Raw genomic sequence first — 26,417 nt, 5'->3', positions numbered from 1 at the left:
CTGTGGTTCAAGTTTTTAAAATTTTAATAACTTTTATAAACTATCCTTGATTTGTACCAAACTTGGACAGAAGCTTGTTTATGATCATAAGATAGTATCAAGAAGAAAATTTTGTAAAAATAAATTTCCACTTTTCCGTATTTTACTTATAAATGGACTTAGTTTTTTTGCCAGATACAAGACATTCACTTTGTGGTTTAAGTTTTTTAAAATTTTTATAATGTTCTTAAACTATCCTGGATTTCTACCAAACTTAGACAAAAGCTTGTTTCTGATCATAAGATATTATTCAGAAGTAAATTTTGTAAAAAAAAAATTCACTTTTTCTGTATTTTACTTATAAATGGACTTAGTTTTTCTTCCAGTTAACATTACATACAGTCTGCAGTTAAAGTTTATAAAACATTTATTAGATTCATAAACTATCCTGGATTTTTTACCAAACTTGGAAGCTTCTTTCAATCAAAAGACAGTATCGAGAGGGAAATTTTTATTGATGTTTTTCCTCATTTTTGTTGAGTCTGCGATTAACAGCAAACGTAGGCGAGACACTGGGTTCCGTGGAACCCTTATGAATTTTTAAAATACTAATCATATCTATCTCTGATGTAAATGCTACAGGGCACTGTCCTGCCTTCAACATTGAGCAAAACAGATATATATAGAATATAGTAAACTTATTATCAAATTTGAAAAGATTCAAAACATACTTGTGAGTGCTTAATCAAACCTCCCTTATTGTTGAAAAATGGTATAATACAATATTCTTTACCAAATTAGTCTTTTTATAAGGGAATGTATGAAGTTTTGGTCCATCCTGTCAATAACATGGTCTCCCGTTCAAGTGGCATTTCTTTTTTTAATCCTAAGAATTGATTATGAAATTGGAAAATAAGGAAAAGTATCAATAATCAGGGTCTAAAAAAGTATTGAAATTTGAGTGGGCATCCCATGTTGGCAGGTTGAAATAGCAAAATCCATTTCAATAGACAACTTTCGAGTTCGATGCATTTCCGTCAAAAACTCTGGTTTTAGTGAACGTCATTTGTGCGTTTAGGGGCGTCATCACATCCATTCCAATGTTGAGTGAGTGGTTGGAAATTTATAATTTTATATTGTACAAATTATTCGGCAAATTGAATTCTCAAAATTGAAAATCGGCACTGCTGTCATTAGGGAATTTTCATTAAGTACCTACAAAACAACCATTATTTCTAGTTTATCCTACACAATGACGATCACCAAGACGCTTGATGAACGTAAATAGTGCAGGGATACAGGCGACCCCCTCAATCTGGTAAATGACGTCATAAAGGCGCGTATAATTGACGAGTTTTTACGGGTGACGGATGAACTCGAAAGTGGTCTATTGTACTGTATTAATCCTGTTTTCTTCAACTCAACTAATGAAAACATTTTCAGTATAAAACAAACAGAATTTTGTTATATTGATGTATTACAATCAAGATTATTTGTGAATTTCTTGCTTCTTGGTAAGGGTACTGCATGTATAAAAATGTATCTATAAACCACATGTTTCAATAATCTTGATCATACATATGTTATATTTCAGACAAATATTAAAATAACTTCTTCATGCTGCAGGAAATATTCTCCAATCTTGGTTCTGTGTTCTCTAAATTTCATAAAATTAAAAAAAGTATTGGGAAAAAAATTGAAAAACAAAGACATTTGTTAATTATCTAGTGTATCCCAAACTCTGTCTGACCGACAAAATGTCAGACAAAAAAATTATTCGGTCATACAGAACTTTTAGGCTATTTGTTGGAATAATTTGAATATATAGCAGGAAAGTTCCAAATTCTTTTTTTTGTCAGACAAACCCTAAAGCAGTTTGGCACAGACTGATAACTTATTCATCATTTCTTAGTTTCAGATTCAATGCAAGCAACATCTTCTTTCCATGTGTAAAAGAATATATCAGATACAAACAATGTATGCTTGAATTTCATACTTTTTGAACTTCTTGTTTCAGGTTGGGATATTTTAAATATGATCTACTATTTATAACCTCACCTTAACTGCCAAGTACATTCTCAAATCTTCCTCCTGTCTATCATCCAACCAAATCAGTCCATTTTGCTCACTGGTAATAAACTGGAAGGTGAAGGTCTCATTCTGGACCCTGGCCAGGATATCCTGCTGTTCGAATCCAACTTTGTCAAAATCATAATGGATATATGCATTGCCATAGAAACGGACAATATTTGAGAAGTACTTGTCGAAGTCTGTGACATCGTAGCCGCTGAAGTATGTTCTAGATCCTGAACCCACATTAATTCCAGGGTTAATAACTGTCCTCTGGGTTGTTGCCTGGGCTGAAAAGTCAATAAAAAAATATTTAAGGTTTAAAATGAGAAAAATAGTTGGTCGGTATTGTGACCTCTAAATGTAAGTCCTTTTCTCAAAGTCGTATACCCCACATTTTTTTTTAATCATATTTGAATTAGGATTTTCCTACCATATGATCTTCAAATTTTGACTAGTATTTTGTTTGTATTGAATGTTACCATGGTAACGTATAAGTCTTCCAGTTCCTAATTATGTACAGAAAGATTTAGGTAGAGGTATTAGCTCCTCTTTTGATCAAGAAATAATATACAACAGCCTATTTTGCCTGTCACTTTTATTACCACTAAAAACAATTATATCCCCTTTTCCTAAACCCCTTGATCTGGCCCTGATTATCTTCAGGTAAAATTTGAGCAAAATAAAATTAAGAAAAAACTTTAATGTTCATTAAATGGTCAACTGGAACAGAATTATTCCATTCACACACTCAGACCACGGAAGTATTAAATTGATTCAATATAATACTTCCATGCTCAGACTGAGTGACATATATACTTAACAGTGTTCCTAACACACACAAACAAATATGTAGATCAAACAAGATTGTCAGTGATGTCAAATGCACACCCTGTGGGTCCATAGATATACAATAAAATACTTGTCAATGTAATTTTTCTCTAAAGGGAGGACATTGGGTAATGGTTTTTGAATTTAGACACAATGCTACTAGTGATGTTCATCATTTAGTTGTCTTTTATTGAGTGAAACTTGCACCTGATTAAAAACTATTTACATTTATCAAAAAAAATCTTTGAATCATAAGATTCTGGTTAAATACATGTATTTAAGATGTAAATAATTTTTTATAAGACTTTGCATACATTTCAATTTATATCATGCAGGTGTTGTATCTTTACCCTAAGCCCCGGGTTCTCCCTGCTAGGAGTAGACAATAGACACCAATGGGCCTCTGGATGGATACAGCGGATGTCGGAGCCTGCGCACGCCTGCAGCGCCCTCTTCAGCTAATGGTCAACGACATTAGACGTGACTTACGAAGACACAGATTTACAACGCCCGTGTAAGAGGTAATTACAGTACTTAAGCCTAAGTCCCTTTAATATATAAAGTCCAGGTCAGGTCCTTTTAGGGGAAATAGTCTTTCCCAAGACGAACACCACATTACATGTTTTCTCTTCTTCCATAAATAAAAATGTGTCCATAATACACGGATCAGCATCACACTAATATTTTCTAGTTTCAGTGGACCGTGAATTTGCAGAAACATTAGAAAGATCATAATTATCATAGGGAACTTGTGTACAAAGTTACAAGTTGATTGGACTCAACTTCATCAAAAACTACATTGACCAAAAACTGTAACCTGAAACGGTACAGACGGACGGACCTCACAGACCGAAACACACTATGATCCTAATTAAGTGGGATATAAAAACAACCCAGAATATCAAAACTGGACAAATATCGAACAGTTAAAAAAAGTCAACTGCAGAGAGTGCTTCTTCATGTTATCCTCTTATCTCTCACAAGAACATAACACGGAAGGGGAGTGACACGATGTTGCAATGTTTTATTCCTGCTAGCCGGCAAAGCGTGACTACGGTGCTGATGAGTGATACTTTGAGCAGTTCACCTGTTGTGAATTTAGGGCTGTGGAAAGCATACCCTCCTTTTGATTGAAACTTAAAGATACCACTCTTTGGAACAAGAGTGCACACGCTGAAATGTCTCGCCTTCTATATTAATCATTAATATTATGTTGATAGTCCTAAGTATAAAGCTAAGCTTTAATACAACTGTCACATAAACTTAACATTAACCAAGTCCAAGATAACTAAACAAAGACCAATGAACCTTGAAAATGAGGTCAAGGTCAGATGAACCATGCCAGGCAGACATGTACAGCTAACAATGCTTCTATACAACATATATAGTTGACCTATTACTTATAGTTTAAGAAAAATAGACCAAAACACAAAAACTTAACACTGTGCAATGAACCCTGAAAATGAGGTCACGGTAAAATAAAACCTGCGCGACTGACATAAAGATCATAAAATATTTCCATACACCAAATATAGATGACCTATGGCATATAGTATTAGATAAAAAGACCAAAACTCAAAAACTTAACTTTGACCACTGAACCATGAAAATGAGGTCAAGGTCACATGACATCTGCCCGCTAGATAGGTACACCTTACAATCATTCCATACAACAAATATAGTAGACCTATTGCATATAGTATGAGAAAAACAGACCAAAACACAAAAATTTAACTATAACCACTGAACCATGAAAATGAGGTCAAGGTCAGATGACACCTGCCAGTTGGACATGTACACCTTACAGTCCTTCCATAAACCAAATATACTAGCCCTATTGCTTGTAGTATCTGAGATATGGACTTGACCACCAAAACTTAACCTTGTTCACTGATCCATGAAATGAGGTCGAGGTCAAGTGAAAACTGTCTGACAGACATGAGGACCTTTCAAGGTACGCACATATCAAATATAGTTATCCTATTACTTATAATAAGAGAGAATTCAACATTACAAAAAATCTGAACTTTTTTTTCAAGTGGTCACTGAACCATGAAAATGAGGTCAAGGACATTGGACATGTGACTGACGGAAACTTCGTAACATGAGGCATCTATATACAAAGTATGAAGCATCCAGTTCTTCCACCTTCTAAAATATAAAGCTTTTAAGAAGTTAGCTAACACCGCCGCCGCCGCCGCCGCCGCCGCCGTAGCCGCCGCCGCCGGATCACTATCCCTATGTCGAGCTTTCTGCAACAAAAGTTGCAGGCTCGACAATAAAATTGGCAGTAACTTTACCATTTTAGAAAACAAAACCCCTTTTTCTCGATCCCTGGATCCCGGCACCCTCCTTGGAGCCGTGGTCAGCGCTCACAGTGTTATTTGTAAGCAGGCTGAACAAATTAAAAATTATTCCAATTCATAATTATTTTTCCAAAAAAATAAATAAAAAGGCGCCAGGCAAACGTTTTCCCTTTTTCAAATCTGCTTTCAATAAAAATAAATCAAGCCGGAAATTTTCCTTTTTTTTATTTCTTCGTTCTAAGGTTTTTAATCTTTAGTTCACACAAACATTAAAAAGTATCCTCCTTGTGTACCCCCTCTAAAGGTGCAGAAGTAATTAATACAGACAAAAACAGACGGTTTGTTATTATTAGAAAGAAGATTACCCAATCTCCTATCTGTCAGAAGCATTACTCATCTAAAAAACATTCTGTATCAGATCAAACAGAAATCATCATCGCATCAGCTGTAATGGGATTGTAGTGTGTATACTTGTAATCAGTTTGGTAATTGTCGCTATAGTCCAGTGACAAATACTTCAAGCATATAGTCAGGACAAGGTTTAATAATTTCAATTGCTTCAAATCCGTTTTGAGGCATATAAATGTATTAAAAAAAACGGGTAAAATTATAATAACCAATCACATAAAATATGTATTTTGGAAGATTGGTCTACATGCCTCTATTATCTAAAAGTTTAAGGTACTGGAAAAATCTCTGGACTTCCAGAAGGGTTAACTTCATAATTTCAGAAATTCTTACAGTAGATTAACTGTAAATTCAAGTATTACATCAGTGGCGGGCCCAGAACTTTTCATAAGGGGGGGGGGGGCGCTGACTGACCTAAAGGGGGAGGGGGCGCCCACTCCAGTCATGCTTCAGTGATTCCCTATATAATCAACCAAATTTTTCCCACGAAAAGGGGGGGGCGGGCCCCCAGCGCCCCCCCCCCTGGATCCGCCTATGTTACATGTATTATTTCAATTGCCTTACAGGGGAGACATTCGTCCAGTTGACCTTTATTCCAACCCTTGGGCTGCTACAGATATCCTGACTAAAAGGAAGGACTGGTTTTAGTCAATCTATTTTAATGCTCATGGTTGATGCAGGGGAGGATGTTGATTTTAATTACATTGTTGTCTGTTTCTAATTATTAATCTGTTATCTCAAAACTACGTAGATAATCCGTGTAACGGTCAGTTTTAATCAAGATAAGACGGCCTACCACCTGAGCCTACCACAGCGAGCAGAATTCCATGGACAGTCTTAGTTCGAATAAAATTCAATGAAATAGAATCTGTAAATAAATGCAGTTACTGATGTTTTAAAAAAAATACATGTCTTGCTTGCTGTTTAAATATAGACAGCTAGGGTTATGTTTACACAACGTCTTAAAAACAAAGGACATGAAAATATTTCTGTCTTTACTCCTTAAATATTACAAATGCTGGATATATGGATATATGGATACAGTTTTCAATTTTTGTTTCTATCAACACAATAGTGGGAAAATTTACTTTTTTGGCGGTCTTACTTATTCTGTATGGGATAGATCATTGAAAAAGGGGGAGGGGAAAACGATTGTGAAAGTTTTTTTCCTGTTTGTTTACATTTTGATTTCATAAAAAAATTGTTCTTTATTGGATTTAAGGTGTCTAGAATCTAAAATTAGGCTAAAAGATTAAGGGTGGTGTCGTTATATTTCGTTGACTGCAGTTGATTGTAAAAATTCGTTAAATATTTTTCAGATACTTTACAATGCACACATTTCAGCTATCTTTTTTACATTCATAAAATTTTATAATAGTACAGTCGAGCAGTGTTTTTAAAGTAAAATATATCACAACAAATATATTTAAAGTTCACTTACCTATCAGTAAGGCAACGCTAACAAGTATTTCTATTAAAATCTTCATGTTTATAATGTTATACATTCATACTTCAGTCGCTTTAAACACTTTTCTTTACTTCTCTCAGTTCACTAAACTATTTCTCAAATTATGTCACTAATATTTCAAATATTTCCGTTACACTTCAATTATAAATTCTTTTTAGATAAGTCCACTTGGTATATAAAAGATAAGTGTTGCACCAAAGATACAGAAGCTGTATAATGACGTCACTTCCCCTCAGCTAGCCTCTCTACGAAACGAAATATGATATAGATGCTATCTATACTCATCCCCAGTACACTAAACCAATGTTGCTATGGAAAGTGTGTCTAAGTTCATTGGTATGGTGGTTAATGTTTTTCATCCCTTAGTTAATCAAAGGCGATCACTCCGATCTGACTTAAAGGCATTTTACTTGTATATAATTAATGGTTTGTATATAAAAATGACACCCCTCCTTTTGGCCCCCGGCAATCTAGAGGTGATGAAAAAGTCTTAGCTACTGTTAAATACATTGCTGGTAGCCAAAAATAGTCAGTTAAATTTCTTAATGCTCATTCATTCATTGATTTCAGAGGTATAAAGTGGGATAGATCAATATGTTTTCAATTATTTTCTACATTAAGATTTTTTCTCGATTTATTTCAATTTAATTACCATGTATGTATTTGTATTTTAATTATTTATATTTATATCCATTTAAACAATTGGCCTATTCATTACACAGAAAGTTATAAGATTATAATTGATAAGTTATAATTGAAGAAAAAAGGTAAATTTAGAACTATTTTATATTTACACCTGTCGTAAACTTATAAGTAATTTATTCCCACAGTTGGGTGATTTTAAAAGAGGTTTTATCATTTAAAGTTATCATAATCATTGATGATTTTTTTTAAATGATTTTGAGATGTGAACCGTGAAGAGTAATAATTTAACTAAACTCGCTTAATTATTTTCAATTATTTAAATCAAGAACGAACATTTGGACATCATAGTTTAATTCGCACTTTGGTTTGTAGGGAAATACGTAATTCTGATAATTTACAAATTCCTTTTTAATTTCAAACTACCTTTATACACACATTTAATTTAAATGCATTTATGTCTATAGATGAATACTGTCTAAAAAAACATAAGCGACACACTCACATGTAAAAGCATCATGAGATAAAGTTATGTTATCATGAGATATCATTTATCCTGCGTTGCCTTGCCACTTAAAAGGTTAAAGATGCAAGCCGAACTCTCTTTATTTTTCGAATAGCAGGTAAATATCATTACCCAATTGTATACCATTCTATTTGCACATCAAATATTTGCCGCTGAAATTTAAACTCCGAAAACCAACAAACCGATTAATCACCAATCAAGGAGATGACACAGAAAGAATAAATAAAAATAATAATTTGAAGTTAATTTTTCATGTAAGGGAAGAGATCAGAAGCTAATAAATCTAATACATTATAAATTAACGATGAATAAAAATGTCCAGCGCAGAAAACCATTGCAAATGATTAGTAGGTAAAAGGCGTAAATAAGCCACCTTGAAGCAAACATATTTAAGATTTATGGCTGAAAGGTACCCCAATGATAAGATGCTAAATGATTTTAAATAAGCATGATGCCATCCGTAAAAAAAATATTTACGTTTGTGTGTGACTAAAAAAGGTGCCTCTTTCCTTTTTATATATTAACATTTATACTACACGCTCCATGGGAGGGGAAAACTGTTTCTTTTGTGTCTCCGGGGAGAAAGGAATATGACTTCAGAAATTAATCTTACAGATAATAGCATGAATCACCTGTTATTTATACAGGTAGTAGTACACATAGTTATATTACTGTGCAGCAAACAGGTGCAGTCAATATAAAAGGCTCCGGTGGGATGAAAAACGGATAATATAAGGTTCCGGTGGGATTGTAACGTAGTGGGGTACAACTGATGATGATTGAATTGAACGATGAGGTTGCAGCTTGAAAGTAGAAGTTCTAGTGGAACCAAGTACTAGTATATGATGTTTTATGAAGGCATGCATACCAAGGGGTGACCATGTGAAATTATGGGAAGAGGAAGGGGTGATTTTGGACAATGAATATTCTAAAAGTGGGAGGGTACAATATTTAGGAAATTGATATTATGATCTATAAGCAATTGAAAATTTAAAAAAAATATTTGAACAAAACATGATGAAAATAAATATTCTGCCTAACCAAATACAGGACAGTGCAAATGATAGCTGTGAGTGATTTATTACTATTGATTTGCTTAATGTCCAGTGGCAAATATTTAACGTTCATGACGAGTACAAATTAACAATATACACAATAGGTATAGGTCCGGTAAAAGTTGACGTCTGAGATGAAACTTTTAGTCTGGGCGGGAATATTGACTGTCACTGGACATTTGGGTAAATTGGATAGGGACAGAAATTTTGCCATACAAAAGGTCACACTTGTAGAAAGCGTGTCATCGGACTTAACGTCCCCATTCTGACCACACCTAACTGCGTACTTGTAAATCCAGCACAGCCGAACGGACGTCGAATTTTGGAATGGGTGTAACTATCGGGTGGAAGAATATCAAAGTGACTATATCTATATTCCTTAGTTGCTCTTCGGGTAAAGGGGGTTAATAATTGTGTACAAGAGTGATAATGAATAACATGTATTAGCAGCAGGTGGAAATAAAGATCCGCATCTGCAAAAAAAAAAAAAAAAAAAAAAAAAAAAAAAAAACCCAAGTCCTCCTCCCGTTCATTCAATCAAATGGTCGTATCTTAATGGTTTAATCTGAATAAAATAATAAAACCCTTTAAAACTTATTTCATTAGGATATCGCCATGTGATCATACCTAGACACATTACTAACAGACAATGATACGAACCGTCTTTGCTTTAACTCCTAAATACCGTGTTATATGCGAAGAAGCAGTAAATAAACTCATCATAGATACCACGATAAATTTTGTAATTACGCCAGACGCGCGTTTCGTCTACCAAAGACTCATCATTGACGCTCGAATCCAAAAAAAGTTAAAAGTGATGCAGTGAATTCGAAACTTAAAGAAATACAACACTTGTTATTTACCACAACATACCGATTATATGGATGTAATTTGTGGATCAATACCTACACCCCGTATAGCCCCGATACAAATGAATCCGGACGTTGACGCGTTCGAAGCGATAATCAGGACAACATTTGGTATGACAACAACTTCGAATGAATCTTTAGAACTTATTTGAGTATATATAAATATGTCAATGTGCATGTTAGTTTATTTATTCAATTATACAGTTGTTGTAAGTTTTAGATATTGCATAGAACGTTTGATAAAACTGCGAGATGCAAAACGCAAAGACATGGTGCAATTTCATACGTTTTAGGAGGTAAACAATGATGAATATCTTTTCGTGCATACACCTTTGCATATTAATACCTTAAGCAATAATAAATAACTATACGTTGAATTACTACGTGTCTTCAAATGTTCCCTAGAACTTAGAATAAACGCAATATCATACTAAATAAATTTTCTCTTACTGTCGCGTTCGTTGTGCGTTTTTAAATAATCACTGTACAGTTCGTTGACAAAAACCGTCACAAATCACTTTCTTGTCAAGGTATTCGAGATGGTGTCGGCGACTCTTTTTCTGTATTTTATTGTAAATGTTTATCTGTTAACTTAGTCAAAGTAGTTTAACTTAAAATATCTGTCATACAAAGCCAAAATTGCAATATTTAACCAGCTATAGACATCTGATAGGAATGCTTCTATTGAAAATTGGACTTTCAACGTTATTCCAGATGAAATGAACAGTTAATAAATATATTCCAGTAGAAATAAAGTTTCAAAAAGTATAGTACAGTCAATAAAACTTTAATGACTTACTTTTCACAATTCAAAATGCCGATGTTGGTCCGAATTCGCCTAGACGAAAGCAGACATAGGAACTCGTTGAACTTAATTTGCCGAATGCCATAGATGGCATTCCAACTGCTTTATTTTTTTATTTTTTTTTATATATAAAGCTTTGTAGATGTGATGTGGTGGCCAGTGAGACAACTTTCCACCAAAATTTAAATGAAGTGGGTGTATAAAGCAGTTTATGAATTATGTATCAAAGAAGAAGTAAAATTGACAGATATATATAACCAATGTACTACAGGCTACTGACGTTGGACCGACACAAAAAAATTGCGGCGGGATTAAACACGTGAGCCCCAAACCCTCTCCTTAACCTGGGACACTGGTGTAACAGCATAACATGATAAAAAAAACCTGTACAGTTGCAATTGGCTCAACTCAAAATGTCGTTACAAGGCAGAAAAAATATATACAATATCGACAAAGGAGTAATTTTAGTAACTGATATTTATTTCAAAGCGAATTACAACTAAGAGGTAAATCATGTATCTAAAGTATTTATCAGTATATATCCAACGCTTTTAGGTAAAGACGTAATAAAACGCATGGACTTGTGCAATGCCAAATATAAACAGTATCGAGAGGATGTACGGTATAATGAGTTCGTTCTCAGAAGTGTGCATATATTGTAATAATGTTAAGTGATTAACCGGTACAGCATAACTTTCTATATTGTAGCCAAATTTTTTTTATTCATGAAAGAATTTGGTATAGGATGACTGGGAAATATACTATTAGATATGGTCACTTTGGTTTTTTTCCGACCGGCAGTAAAACCTGACCGAAGTTGGCCCCCCGTTTATTGTTGTGGGATGTAAAAGTACGCAGTCACGTCCAGTCCGAATGGGAATATAAGATCCAATGTCTTGTGTAAAGAGAGTACTACGCTAACTACACTGTACGAACCCCTGCAAAAACTTTGTGAGAGGTCCATAAATGACCTGTTGAAAGGCAATATTTGTGTCCTTATTCAATATACCTCAATTTATCCAGTGGCAGTGCAAACTTCCCTAACGTAATTCCGGAGGGCCTTCTTCCAGGACCTACATGTAGTATGTGTTGCTACTCCTGAACATGCATGACATATTTGCAAGTGAACGTTAAGCAACTAACAATCAGCCATTACGTAAGCGTGTCATAAACAAATAAAAGGGTTCAGAAATTGTTCAGTACCAACTGCGAAACGTTTCATTTTTTATTGATAACTATTAAGACATGAAAGAAGAAACACAGCAAATGTCTTAGGTTAGGTTGATGATTGATGCTTTGGTCATATGAATAATTTACCCATGACGCCAAGGGTTACTGGGGAATATAAATATGGTCCCTTTGGTCTTCTCCGAAATAAGTAAAAATTTGAATGAAATGCATATGGATGGGTATAGACTTTAAGGTGCTTATAATAACCAGAATGACCAATCATTTAGATTTTGGCACCAAAGTAGAAAGACGTTATATTCGAGGAAATTAAGCATAATCTTTATACCTTAAGAATTAAACAAACAAAAAAAACAAAATTGAAAAAGCAAACCAGTTATAATTAAGAATTATCTCGTCATCTTTATATCTTCACATAAAAGTAACTGTATTACTATTTATGGCTATCAGTTACATGTTTATTGTATACACATATTCTTTAGCCTTAAAGGGAAATTCCGCGATTTTTTACTTATCATCTAATTATGTTCATCTTAACATAAAAAACACATTTGCAAAGTTTTAAATTTATATTCCTTCTAATAACGGAGAAAATCAAGTATCTGTAACTTTTTTGGTTGAATTCTCGAGTGGGTCGTGACGTATTAGCCCGATTTATTGAATTCTGGGAAAAAATAAAATCTGTTTAACTCTTATAGCTTAACGACAATATACGTAATTAAAAGCGCACAGCTGACGAATGGTCGTAGTTATTAACCACAATATAATAATGAACGAAAATGAATGTGCATATACCGTTTTGTATTGATTGAATTAAACTCCTATAAAATTATCTCTATTAAATGTTTTTGAATAAATTTAATTAATTATTGTTGAGATTTTATTCATAAAATATTTATTGAACATTTTTACTGATATTGAACTGAAAATATTTCAGTTCTATTTACCGTTATTGTTTTGATAATCATTTCAATGCAACTAATGTGTGAGCAGAGTGTATATATTATTTTGTAAAGGTCACTGTATATTTCTCGGCTTGAGGTCAATTCGTTTACCTTGTAGCTATTTAGCCGCAGGTGTGAGTTCAAGCGTACACAGGTATAAATGTTGTTATTTGGAAAGGATAAACAGAAAAGATTAGAAAGAGTATGATGTCACGATGTTAATACACTAAGATTTAATACACGATGAGAATAAAGATTCAATAATTAAATTGTGTAAATTAATTGAAAATAAAATTCAGATTCGTAAATCCGAAAATGTATAAAAATAAAAGGAAACAATTTTTAATTACTTTTTTTTAGCGGCAATTGGCGTAAAGATTCAAATATGAAGTAAAAAATAGTAGTTTTAATCTTTAATAAAAACTAAATGCAATATTACCCTATTTGATATACCATTGTTCATCTGTTTGGTATCATTGACTTTACCTGAACTTCTTAACTTGTATTCAAACTGGCTGTGTTTAAATGCTAATAAAACTATTGCAATTTTAAAGTTTTTAATTGACAAAAAAATACAACATACATGTTTGGTTTTTTTTAGTTTCTTTTTAACATTTTATTCTTACATAATTAAATTCATTTGACAATCATTTACACGAACTTTTTGTGAAAAAATACCAACTATCTAAGCTAAGGCATTATTTTTTTTTCATGATTTTTGAGGATTTTTTTTTAATTCTATGATAATATTTGTGCAATGTTGAACATGATAGCCGTCATTAATCCAAATAAGTCATACAGTAGTTGTAATAAAAGTTATATTTTAGTCATGCATAACTGATATTGACGAATTTGGAATAGTTCGTCCATACATCGTTGTTCTTGAAACAATCATTATTAGTATACATGTAAGTTTCCTGACGTATAAGAGCCATTCAGGATGAGCTCCAGAGAAAGCAGACTAGTAGCGTTTCGTTCGTTTGTTTGTTGGGAAAGGAGAGGAAATGCAACCGCTTGTACAGATAAACGACTGAATTACCATACAAGCATTTATAGTCAACACAATCAGAAACAGTTCCCATCGTTAGACGGGGAATATGAAGGCTTTCAAGAATGAACAAGTGACATGTCTAACTCGAACAGTTAGAAAACGGACTATCGACATCGACCGCTTGTTCTTGATATTTGAAATTGTATGCATATATACGTATACGTTTATGATAGTGATGACTTCTTGTGTCTGACAAAAACTAAATTCCTTCATGGTTATATCTTGCCATACGTTTATATTGGTTTGTAATGTAATTACTCAAAATCGTTATTTGAAAATCATGTTTGTGAGATGTATATTCATTTCAATACAGAAATTTCGTCTATATATTTCACAAGTGTATAACACGGAGAAGCTCTGAAGGTCCATTACTCCCATTTTGTTTGGGTGTGAACCATCGATGTTGACAGCAATATCAAAGAATAAGATAATGATGGTAGAAAGAACTATGGGCGTCATGTGGCAAATATTACATGCATATCGGACAATGAGTTGTCAATCTGTATGAAAAGATTTCCAATAACACCATATTATTGAGAAGGAATGTTTACATGCTATACTCTCGTACTAGTATTACAGGGTTCTTGTGGTGTTCACCCTAGACACACATCTTTTTAACGATGTTTAAAAAAAGGCAGAACCAATTTAATGTCATATTTCCCTATTTTTTAAATATAACTAAAAGTCTTTCATCTGACAAGAATATCCCTATTTAGCGGACAAGTAATGTATTCTTTTTTCTGTTATTGAATACCAAGAAAGAAAAAAATAATTCCGAAATTAATTTGAAACTTTGATACTCAAAAGTTTCCCAGCAAAATATTCACATCCCTTCGGGATAATTAATGTTCGTCCAGTGGCATATATAACAATTGTGATGACGAATTCCTTCCTTTGTTCGAGAACAATCTTATTGAAATATAAATCTGTGATTTTACTATGTCCACAACTTCAATGAACCAAAGCAAAAGTTATACATCGACCTGTATTTAAATCAAATTGGTTCTCTTCTTCTTCTGGTATACAATAGTCTATCGACATTCGATGATTACATACTGTTGGCATACGTGGACTAGTCTATTTAACTTTTACCCCTATTTATTCAAAATATAAAATTATGTTTTTTTCTTATGTTCAATGTATACATGTATATATTTTAAATTGCGCTATAGTTCCGTAACTTTCTATCCAGTCGTATAAACGAATCGTGGGCAAGTGCGTACATTTTTTTAAATCAATCTTTCTGGTATGTTCCAATCTGTCCTTCACTTTTGACAATGAGTATATATTACATTTACATGACTAGTATATTATATCACTTTCGGACACGCAAGACAGAGATGTATATTACACATGCACCTGATAGTTCAAAATGGAAAGTTATAAGTTATCGGCCGTGTACACTGATCAACACCTACAGAAGTGAAACGATGCATGAACGAGCCGGCATGAACTTGCAAGCCATATAGGAAATCGCTTGAATACCTGGACGTGTCACCTTACACCCCTCACAATACCTTTGGGAGTAATACCTTTAGCCATGCGGGTGATCAGTGGAGCGAAGATCCTATTTTTTTTTAATTAAGTGTATTACTTTAAAGAATTATGAACGAATTAGATTTTCGAAAACAATTTTCACGGAACATTTATTTATGACTTTGACTTTTTAACTAATTCCAATATCAACAGTTTAAAAATAAACATGACCATGACTATATGGTTATTAAAAACAAAATAAGAACATTTTCCGTATTATTAAAGTTAGTTAGTCAGATAAAACAACCGTACGATTGACAAGATATCGACACCTAATTACGACTACATCGGTTACTGTAGTTTTGTTTCTTTGTGGTTTATAGACATATCGTGATTTTTATTCGTACACGATAACAAAATGGCGGAACGCAGAGAACTGATACTCAAAATTTAAAATCGATGGTGATCTCTTATCTAGCGGAATAAAACTGTAATATTTATAAATTTGAGCATTTTTATACAGAATGGACATAATATCAATTTTTGATTTTTTTGCGAAGTTTCCCTTTAATGTATCTCTATTGTAATCTATGACCCCTTGGACCCGCCTCTGAGATTCAGGCCAAAAGGCTTAACCTATAATCCATTGATTGTTTTTGATTGCTGTCTATATAAAAAAAAATGTGGTATTGAAACAACTCTTCGCAAGAGACCAAACGGAACAAAAATGAACAACTATAGGTCACCGTACGGCCTTCAACAATGAACAAAGCCCATACCGCATAGTCAGCTATAAAACACACCGAAATGACAAATGTAAAACAATTCATACGAGAAAACTACCGGCCGAATTTATGCACAAAACAGTGAACAAAAAAATATATATAACCACTGAATTACACGCTCCTGGCTTTGGACAGGCACATACAGAATATAGCGGGATTAAACATGTTAGTGGGCACCCAACCCACCACCTAACCGTACATTAAATGTTGTATGGTAAAAACTTTCAAAAATGCTATCAAATTAGAAATCGGACGTGTGTATCTGTATGCTTAGCCATATTTGCATCTGTCGAGTTATTGTATTTTCCTACCTTTGATAACTATTCCTACCAATTTACACTTTCGTATACATAAGGATTTTTTTACATGTACAAATTTCATCCAAGAGTGTTTCGACAATATAACGGATATTATGGGTTGCTGTCTGCATGTTATGGTGGGAAATTATTATTTTCATACATGCATATTGGTTATAATCATACCAAAGCATAATTTAATACATGCATTATTCATTGACAAACACAATATTGTGTCAACGAAGCGTACACAACATAAAAATAAAGACACTTTAAAACGTGTATTTTTTTTTGTTTCTAGATACAACATAAACAAACGATCATATAAGTTTGTTAATTTATACTATGAAAAATTCAAAAATGTATGTGTTAAAAACTATGAGGTACGAGAAACATTAAGTTTTGAATATTTAAAAATACCAAGCACGTTTTATCATTGATATCGTCGTGCGTTTTTTTATATTTGTATATAAAAATGTCACACATTTGAAAAACCTTTTAGTAACTAATGAGTATTATGGCAAAGAATATATTGGAGCAAAATATCCGAAGAATAGATATTGGATTTTCTTAAAAGTATTAATTCCTTACTGTCTGAACTCAGTGTTACACGGAGTGTTCGATTCGAACGCGTCAACGTCCGGTTTCATCTGTATCGGGGTTATACAGGGTGACCTACGATATATCAGTGATGGAAAATAAAAATTCTTTATCGCCAGATTTTTTGGTGTCCGGCCAATTTAAGGTTTTAACTGAAACGCGTGAACACTTTTAATGAATATTTGTCTGTCAATGCAGTCTTCTATCGACAATCATTAATAGTTATCCCACGAGGACGCGGTGTGTCAGTGTAAGATCAACCCGATGACCGGAGGCCAGAGGGTGATCTAACACTGACACACCAAGTCCGAATGGGATAACTATTTTACCTCCCAGCTGTTTTAGATAAGACGAAAAACCATTTAAAATTCATAAAATCTAGTTTAGAACGCCACACAACCATTATAATATACTTTATATATTAATATATGATGTATACCCTTAATGACCCCGAACACGATGAGTAGATATCAAATAATGTTTACTCGCCCCACTGGCCAATCGGCCAACACTATTAAAAAAAAAAAAATGCCCCACTCTTGTTTACCGACTCCCCCAAATTTGAAAAAAGTGTAAAATCAAATTGAACAATCAGTCTAACAACTCCCTTATTAACGAAAAGGGTTTAATCTCCACTGAATACAGGTCTGCCAACTCGCCCCACTTATAAAAATATCTTGCTTCATTTAAGCATGTTAAATTACTATTAGTTCGTATCCAGTCGTCCTAGTGAGGTGGAAAGTGTCGTGGCTTATTATGCTAAAGGTCTTGAGTTCGAATCCCAGCATATGCATTGGATTTTTTTCTACGTGAATATTGATAGATAGTCTTTTCCGTATAATTAATTGTAAGTTTTATAGTGGATTTGGCATTCCCTCCAAAATGTTACGGAACAAAGGAAAGCATGCATACCAAAGAAACTCAAACTGGGGTGATCTGGTAGGGGTGATCCGGCTCAGATCACCCCTGTTAGAACAAAGGAGCTGGGATTTAACAACGAATCTCCACCAAGATGTAACTAATTGAGACCTCAACAGATCCAGAATTCAAATGACGACTGTTTTGTTCTAAAACAGTTCATTTCAAGTTTGATAAAACCAATTTTGATTGTCTCCCTTGTTTACCGGTCTCTTATAAATACATTCGAGAATATTGAACCTCTTTTTAAGTGCAAGTTAAGGAAGTCTTCCCGATTGATCTTTTCCTAAGTTTAATGTTTCTTATGTGGAGTATTAATAAGTTGCACATGTGCATCTGATATACAATTAATATACTTTTATTCATTTTTGTAGGAGAATAATATAAAGCGGAAAAGTGGATTAAAATTTGCAGCATTTGAGGCTGTATCGTCTAACAGGATCATATTTTATTCAACAGGCGTTAGGTTTTACCAATATTGGATATACATGGATACAATAACTAAACAGACTTCCATATAACACAAGAGTGCATACGCTGACATCTCTCGCATATTTCACTGATTGTGGTTGAATTATATTATATGTTTAAATTTGGTTGTAACCTATATAGAACTCATATCACAGAGTAGGAGATGCTTAATCTTTTGGGGCACATCATTACACTTCTTCAGTCAATGTTCATTTTACAAATGGTTATGGATATGCTTTTTAGTTGTACTCCTTATTTATTTTTATTTTACTGGCTTTTACTTCAAAACAGCTTTTTCGATACCTTCGAATTTTTTTACTTTTGTGAGTCAACTTTAAAATCATTGGACAGATATGTACAGAATGGTACAATATTTGCAGAAAATCTGCCATAGGTTTGGAAACTAGCAATCCGCCATAGATTAGGAAACGAAAATTTGTTATACATTGTAGATTAGGATTGTAAACAATTTTCCATAGATTTGGGATGGCATAACGTCATATTTACCATATATCTGAAATGGCATAACGTCATATTAATCATAGATTTGAGATGCCAAAACGTCATATCTACCATAGATTTGAGATGACATAACGTCATCTTTACCATAGATGTGGCATGGCATAGCGTCATATTTACCATGAATTTGGCATGGCATCATGTCATATTTACCATAGATTTGGGATGGCATAATGTCATATATACCACAGATTGGGAATTTGCCATCGATCTGGAACTCACCATAGATTGAAGTCCTACACATATGCGTAAACTTACCTGGTCTTGGTGTCGTCTGTCGTGTAGGAAGAATTCCAAAAGAACCATTTACCAAGTAAAATCCATTAGGCCCACCAATAACATTAATTGAACCACGATCTATAATCACTGGAGGTTGTGGTGAAGGTTGTGGCTGAATAACAATAGGTGGTTGTGGCCGAATAACAACTGGAGGTTGTGGCCGAATAACAACTGGTGGTTGTGGCCGAATAACAATGGGTGGTTGTGGTCGAATAACAACAGGTGGTTGTGGCTGTACAACAACAGGTGGTCTGGGTCCTCCACCATTTATTACTGTGCGAATGATTTTGTGAGTTACCAGATACTCTTTTCTAGCATTCCAGATATCAAGACGTTCAAAAACAGCATCAGCATATCTTTCCCTTACCATATCCGATAAAGATCTCCCCAAGTACAGTTTGCTGCTCCAATCACGAACCTCATCCTGGGGTGTACCAAACGTCTGATGAGCAGCATCAGCCCCATTCAGTGTCATTGTCAGACCTGAAAGTCAATTACTTGAATTTTGGCGTTTTTTAAACAAATTTGAACAAAAGATTAACACAGTTGAAAAATTATAACATGTGTGAAATTGTGGCATTTATATATTGTATTTCATTGTATTTATATTGTATTTCATTCTAGATTTATATTGTGTTTCATTCCGTTTGTAAAATATGTTATCCAAATCCTTTTGGATTTCATTCTATTAGTATTTCGTTCTTGTTGTTGATTGTATGTCATCAACCATACAGGATTCATAGATGTGCAATGGAATAAAGAAAAATAGGAATATGTCCATCGTACACAGATGCCCCACTCGCACTATCATTTTTTTTATGTTCAGTTGACCGTGAAAATGTGGCCAAAACTGTAATTTGGCATTAAAATTAGAAAGATCATATCACAGGGAACATGTGTACTAAGTTTCAAGTTGATTGGAATTCAACTTCAACAAAATCTACCTTGAGCAAAAACTTTAACATGAAGCGGGACAGAAGGACGGACGGACAGACGAACGGACACACAGACCAGAACACAATATGGCCATAAATGTGGCATCAAAGGTGAATGATGCTCCAAAAATTATTACCTGCTTGTGGATGCCAGGTAATTTCAATATCTTGCCACTCGTTTTGTCTGATACCAGGAGTGGATACTGTCCATGCTTTAGTGGGAGTTCTGGCAGTGGCAAACAACTTCCCGTCTCTGTAGTAAATCGACAAAGGGAAGCTATCCAGGAAGTACATATTATTCAGAAGGTTTTCTGGTTTCATTGCCATGCGCAGTGTGAATCCCTGTGGACAGTTGTCAAGGTTACCAGTACATATAACATCATCACCTACATAGATGTACTGTGATTTGCCATTGACTCTGATGGCCGGATGTTGATCACCTTGGGCACGTGATGGTCCGTTGATGAGGTAAATTGTTCCAGATGGACCCACAATGGCTGCTGTTCCATTGCCGTATTGTCTTGGAGTTCGATCAAATAGTACTGGTCGATGGTTTACGGATCCTGCATGAGAGAAAATATCACAATTAAAGAAATGAAACCCGAATAAGGACAAGTTTGATGTTATTTCATATGAAATTTGTACCAAGACAGAGGTTAAACAAGAATCGTTTTAATTTTGAAGTCCAATGGTGAAATCAACTCCAGTATAAATCATGTCCTTTTTTTTCATTCGTGTGCCATGCATTTCCATTGCTATATATTGCTATGCCTATTAACTTCAAGAATATAAAAAAGTCATCCGTTTCAATATAAACAACTAATGATTTGTATAGACAGTCAAATTTGAATATGTATACGACTAGGTTTTTGAGAAAATATAAGAATGGACAGACGTCTGAGCATAGTATTACAAGTATTCTTAACACATTCCATTACCTTATGGTTAAAGGATGTTCATTTTTCTTGTTTTTGATTTTTGTCAGATATTCAAAATCCTATGGTTTGGTCAATGTAGTGCCATTAAAATTTTTTGCCTGCAAATCCTTAATTTTCGTTTCTATTTTTATAACATATAGTTTAAAAAGCAATATTTGAAAATGTTATAAATACCTGGTTATTTTTCATAGATTTTTAAAGAAAAATGATGTCAATGTTATGAAAAATCTAGAGAGAATCAGTTCCTGTCTATATTTTGAAGGCTACTTGAGAACAAGACCCTGATTTTTTTTCTGTTTTTTTAGTTTTTTTATTCATATAAACTTTCAATTTATAACGGTCTTTCAAAACGCTTGTTATTTTGATGCACATTAGCGAATATCCTTAAGTAAACAAAATAGACCAATGGAATGATCGTTTTTCATTAAAATCACTTCAAATTACATATACATATTTTAAGTTTTAGCAATGAAAAAATATAATGTTTTTACTATAATAATTTACACACCTCCCAACTGACCGGAAGCCATTACTTGATCACGTGGTCCATACCAGAACTGTACTTCGTCAATGTCTGCTGCAGCTGTGGTAGAAGCTCTGTCAGACCTCCCGATCTTTACCGAATTGGATGCTGGCTGATCTCCTTGCATTTGCTCTCTGAATCGTTTTGTTACTGCTTCCAAGTTGCCGTCTATATATAGACGAAGTCCAGTTTCCGGTGTCCAACTCAGATCAACGTTGTGCCAATGATCCGGTTTGAAGTTAGGTGTAAATACCTCCCATATCTTACCTCCGCGATTAAATTTTCCTTGCAGGCGACCATCACGATAGAAGAGTGAATATGATGGAGTTGATAGAAAGTATGTATTATCTTCTAAGCGACGGGCTTTCAGCCACATAGAAACTGTAAGACCGTGCTTACACTTTTCAAGGTTAGCTAAGCATTTATCATTGTGGGAGCCGATATCAACAAACTGTCCATATCCATTAAGTGAAACTGCATTTCCGATCTTTCCCTGAACTAGACGAGCGCCATTTTCTAGAGTAACAGTAAATTTTGGATGATCAACTATGTCATTTGTTTGCGTTTCCATGGAGAAAATCTCGTGTCGAATGTTGTCTGTTGGAATTGAAAAAATGAAATAAAAGTCTTCAATGGCATGTCATGCATGAATGAGGTACACATTGGGTACAAGGTATAGGGTATAAGTTGATACCAATTTCATCCCCTTTGAACTTAGCCACAGAGAAAAAAAAGTTATTAATCATCAAGTCGGCAATGTAATTTTACTTTTTTAAACATTTGAGGTCTTTTACTGTTCTTTTGTTGAATTTTATCTTAAGTATGATTGAGAGGACATGATCATCTATTATAATTGTTTGTTTAATATGCCTATAAAACAGCAGAAATGATGGAGAACAGATTAAATTGGTACCAACGGACTACAATTCATATGAAATCAGAAAATACAACAGTACTCGATACAAAAACAGGCAAAAGACCAGTTTCCTACGTACGTCCTTAAACAGAAACAAAATCATAATTAAAAAGACACCTTTGGAAACAGGTACAATAGAACTCACTACTAATTATCGCTGTTGTATTTAATGACCACAATACAATGAAATTAGAAAAAAGAGTTCAAACAAAAAGGAAACATGCTTTGTGGAAGTTAAATAAAATTAGAATGTATAAAAAATAAACTTTGCAAGGTCTATCTCATGTATCCGTTATGACGTGACAAAACATATGAATTGTAGGAAAACTAATCTGACCAATGGTTTCACAGATATAAATTTTCCCATAATACACTAGTCTTGTCTTTTGTCATTACAGGACAGTTAATATAACACATGCAAAAGAAGAACTTAAGAATAGCAGAGCATAAAAATAAGAGGTAAGTCTTGAGTCAAAAATAGATAGAAGGGAAAACAACAAAGGCTGATATACTTATATAGATTTGAAATATTATACATTACATTCTTTAACCGGCTATCATTACGGCAGATAGGAAAGTGTATTCGATTGCCATTCAAAATTATCGTCTTTGCTATCATGAACAGCAGATGTTTGTCTGCTGTCCCGAGTGGCATTACGATACAATGAGTTTTGCAATCGTTAAAAACAGATATGAGTTACTTATTGTATTTCAGTACCAGTAGCCGGTAGTAGAAAGTTTACACATAATGAATCAATTTCTTATACATATATGAAGGATACATTAACTTGAAACATTTGAAAGGATTTTAGCCCAAATTTCTAAGGCTTGTAAATTGTGTCTTTAGTTTTCGTTGTCATGTTTATAGACTTTTGATCTGAAACGACCATTTGACCTGTATCAATCAATAGGGATAAATAACTATATGTTTAAAGATCTTTATCAAAGATACCAAGATTATTATGATACTTATAAATTAACTGTGTTGATGCCACGATGTTGTAGGATAATATTTTCAACTAATGTGTTTGAATGTTATTGTGGTATCTTCAGCCTCTTTTTAAATAATTTTAATTTTGGATGTAACGCGTCTTCTGATTGGCTGACGTTATTTTGTTATCAGCCCATAGACATAATTTAGTCATGTGACCGTGACGTCATCAACGTTTTTCGTGGTTTTCTACGGTTTAAAATAGAATTTAGAATTAAATTATAAGAAATGACTGTAATATTTTTTCTGTCTATTCGAAATAACATAAAAAATGTTGTGCACACAGTTAAATAACCCGCTACGCGCGTTATTCAGTGTGCACCAAATTTTTTATGTTATTTCTTCATAGACAGAAAAAATATTACAGTCATTCCTTAAAAGTTAAAATGTTGAAATACTACGAATTTTCTACCACAGAAAAGATGATTTTTGCTGTATTTGGCAAAGCTTTTACGGAATTGTTGGTCCTCAATTTAATTTGGCCTTTTAAATCTTTTGATTCCAGCGTCATTGATGAGCTTATTACGAGCGAAACGTCAAGCATAAACAATTGTACACATGGCATCTTTGGTGTTTTTTTAATAGTCAGAAGGACGTATCGGCTTCACAAGATTCGTGCTGGAATAAAACCATCTTCGCTAGCCAAGGGTTACAATCCACCACTCCCGCTCTCTTCGGAAGGGTGAAGAGAGCGGAAGTGGATCGTAACTATTAGCTAGTGAAGATGGAATAAAACAGCTGACGGACAATCGATGAGGAAGTTAAAGAGCATTGAAAACCAATATTCTAAAATGATAGTCTAATAATAGGTTATGTCATTCAGTTACATTTCAGACAGTATCAAAGTGTTATATTTAAAAATATTCAAATACGTCATCAACAAATGTCTGTCCAGTTATTTTCCAGTTTGTAGATTAGCTAGCATATCACTATAATATAGAATTGACCGAAAATTTACTAAGATGAGGTTGTCTTACCACAAGAGCAATTTTAGACATTTTCAAATGCACTTTAACGAAATATCAGACAAGTAGCTTAGAATCTTCACTGAGCGTACATTCAGACATTTCATATAGTTATATTTAATATTCAATTTCAGATTAAGTTCTTCGAATACTGGAAGGAGATAAAGAGAAGGCAAAAACCTGTTAAGTGATTATGGCAATTATTGCACATGTTATATTAACAAAGACATTAAAGTATATATTCATCTTCGAGAAAGTATATTTTACGATTTTACTAGTATCATACGATGTTTTCTAGGCAAATGATAACTGAATGATAACATACTATTGTAAGTCATACTATATTTGTGTAGGATATACATAAACTAAATAAAATTTATACTAAAGCTAGACATAACATATGCTTTTAAAATACTACAATGTGATATTGATGTTACTTTTTAGATTCTTTGAAATCTGAAATTCTGATGGGTAATATTTCCTTATCATTGTTGTAATATTTCATCTTATAGTTGTTAACAGCTTATCCATCTATGCCCAAACTTAAAATAATTTCTATGAACTACAAACTGTTGTTTCCCTAAAAACACGAACACTTTTTTTTACCACTTAAACATATTAAAAAGACGTTAAATTCGACAGAAAATATATATCATCATCAGTATTTGGTGTCCAGGAAACACACTGATATATGTCTGAAACCTATGCCAGAGTAACCGAAAGGTGGTGGACACACTATTGGGGTATTTAGCAGTCGAAATAATAGTGAAAATTAGCGGATTTTCTTCTAGGATCAACAGGAAAATAGATTTCGAAAACTCTGGAAGCCTTCTTATTTAACATTTTTTTGCATTAACATTAAGCCGAACATCGAATTCATATGTAATAAAATGTTATATACAAAATTCTTAAACAACCTTTGCGGAAGGTAAATCACTAATGTATTCTAAATTTACTTTAGAAACTAAATAATACATGAAAATGTTCATACACATTGTAAAATATGAACATCTCAAAGTAGCAGAATATATACGTATAGGCCTATCAAATAGTTAGTATTAAGTTTAAATATCTGCCTTGGTGTTAAAAGAAAGCAATTGTCTAGCATGGATGAGAAGCTGAAAAGGATAAAACACTGCAAATCCAAACAACAATAAAACCAGAAAGAATGTGCAGGACGTTTCAATGTGAAATATAATTTAAGGTGGTACCCAACACATGGACTTATATCAATTTGGCTCGATTAATTTTGACAAAATGTTTACTTTGACCCTGACAAAAATATAAAAATTTCTAAAATTTTAACTTATCACTTTATCAGAAAAAAAAATCATTTTTTATACAGCAGTTTGACAGAACACCAGTTTGGATCATTGAGAAGCTTAATATTTCCTCAACAATACAACGTTATAAAACATTTAGCTGATTTTTACATAGTTATCTCCCTTTAGTGTTAATTACCACCTCATAATAAATTTTGCTTATTTTTGGTTTTGGGATAACGTTAATACTACAAAATCATGAACTTTCTGGAATTACTGTTTAAAAATGAAGGAAAGCGTAAAAGCGGAATATAAAATACAAAAATAAATCTGAACACCAGAAAACGAATACAAATCCATTGAAGACTACAATAAAACCTTTGATTGAAATCCTCCTTAGC

General features: G+C 33.5%; 1 protein-coding gene across 8 annotated transcripts in view; it reads right to left on the bottom strand.

Moving 5' to 3' along the window:
* The window catches only part of LOC143059690 (uncharacterized), an 89,393-nt gene that overhangs the window by 30,549 nt on the left and 32,427 nt on the right, over window positions 1–26,417 (bottom strand). For 7 of the 8 annotated variants that reach the window (XM_076233230.1, XM_076233234.1, XM_076233235.1 and 4 more), the window contains exons 8-11: window positions 21,868–22,479; window positions 20,559–20,984; window positions 19,466–19,969; window positions 2,038–2,339 (exon numbers count right to left, since the gene is read on the bottom strand). In XM_076233230.1, coding sequence (XP_076089345.1) covers window positions 2,038–2,339; window positions 19,466–19,969; window positions 20,559–20,984; window positions 21,868–22,479 — 1,844 coding nt within the window. The remainder of the gene's footprint in view (window positions 1–2,037; window positions 2,340–19,465; window positions 19,970–20,558; window positions 20,985–21,867; window positions 22,480–26,417) is intronic. The other variant, XM_076233237.1, reaches the window with a different exon arrangement.

The sequence above is a fragment of the Mytilus galloprovincialis genome, chromosome 14 (assembly GCF_965363235.1).
Source record: "Mytilus galloprovincialis chromosome 14, xbMytGall1.hap1.1, whole genome shotgun sequence".
Classification (NCBI taxonomy): domain Eukaryota; kingdom Metazoa; phylum Mollusca; class Bivalvia; order Mytilida; family Mytilidae; genus Mytilus; species Mytilus galloprovincialis.
The sequence above is the reverse complement of the archived record's forward strand: the minus strand, read 5'-3'. Positions and strand labels throughout refer to the sequence as shown.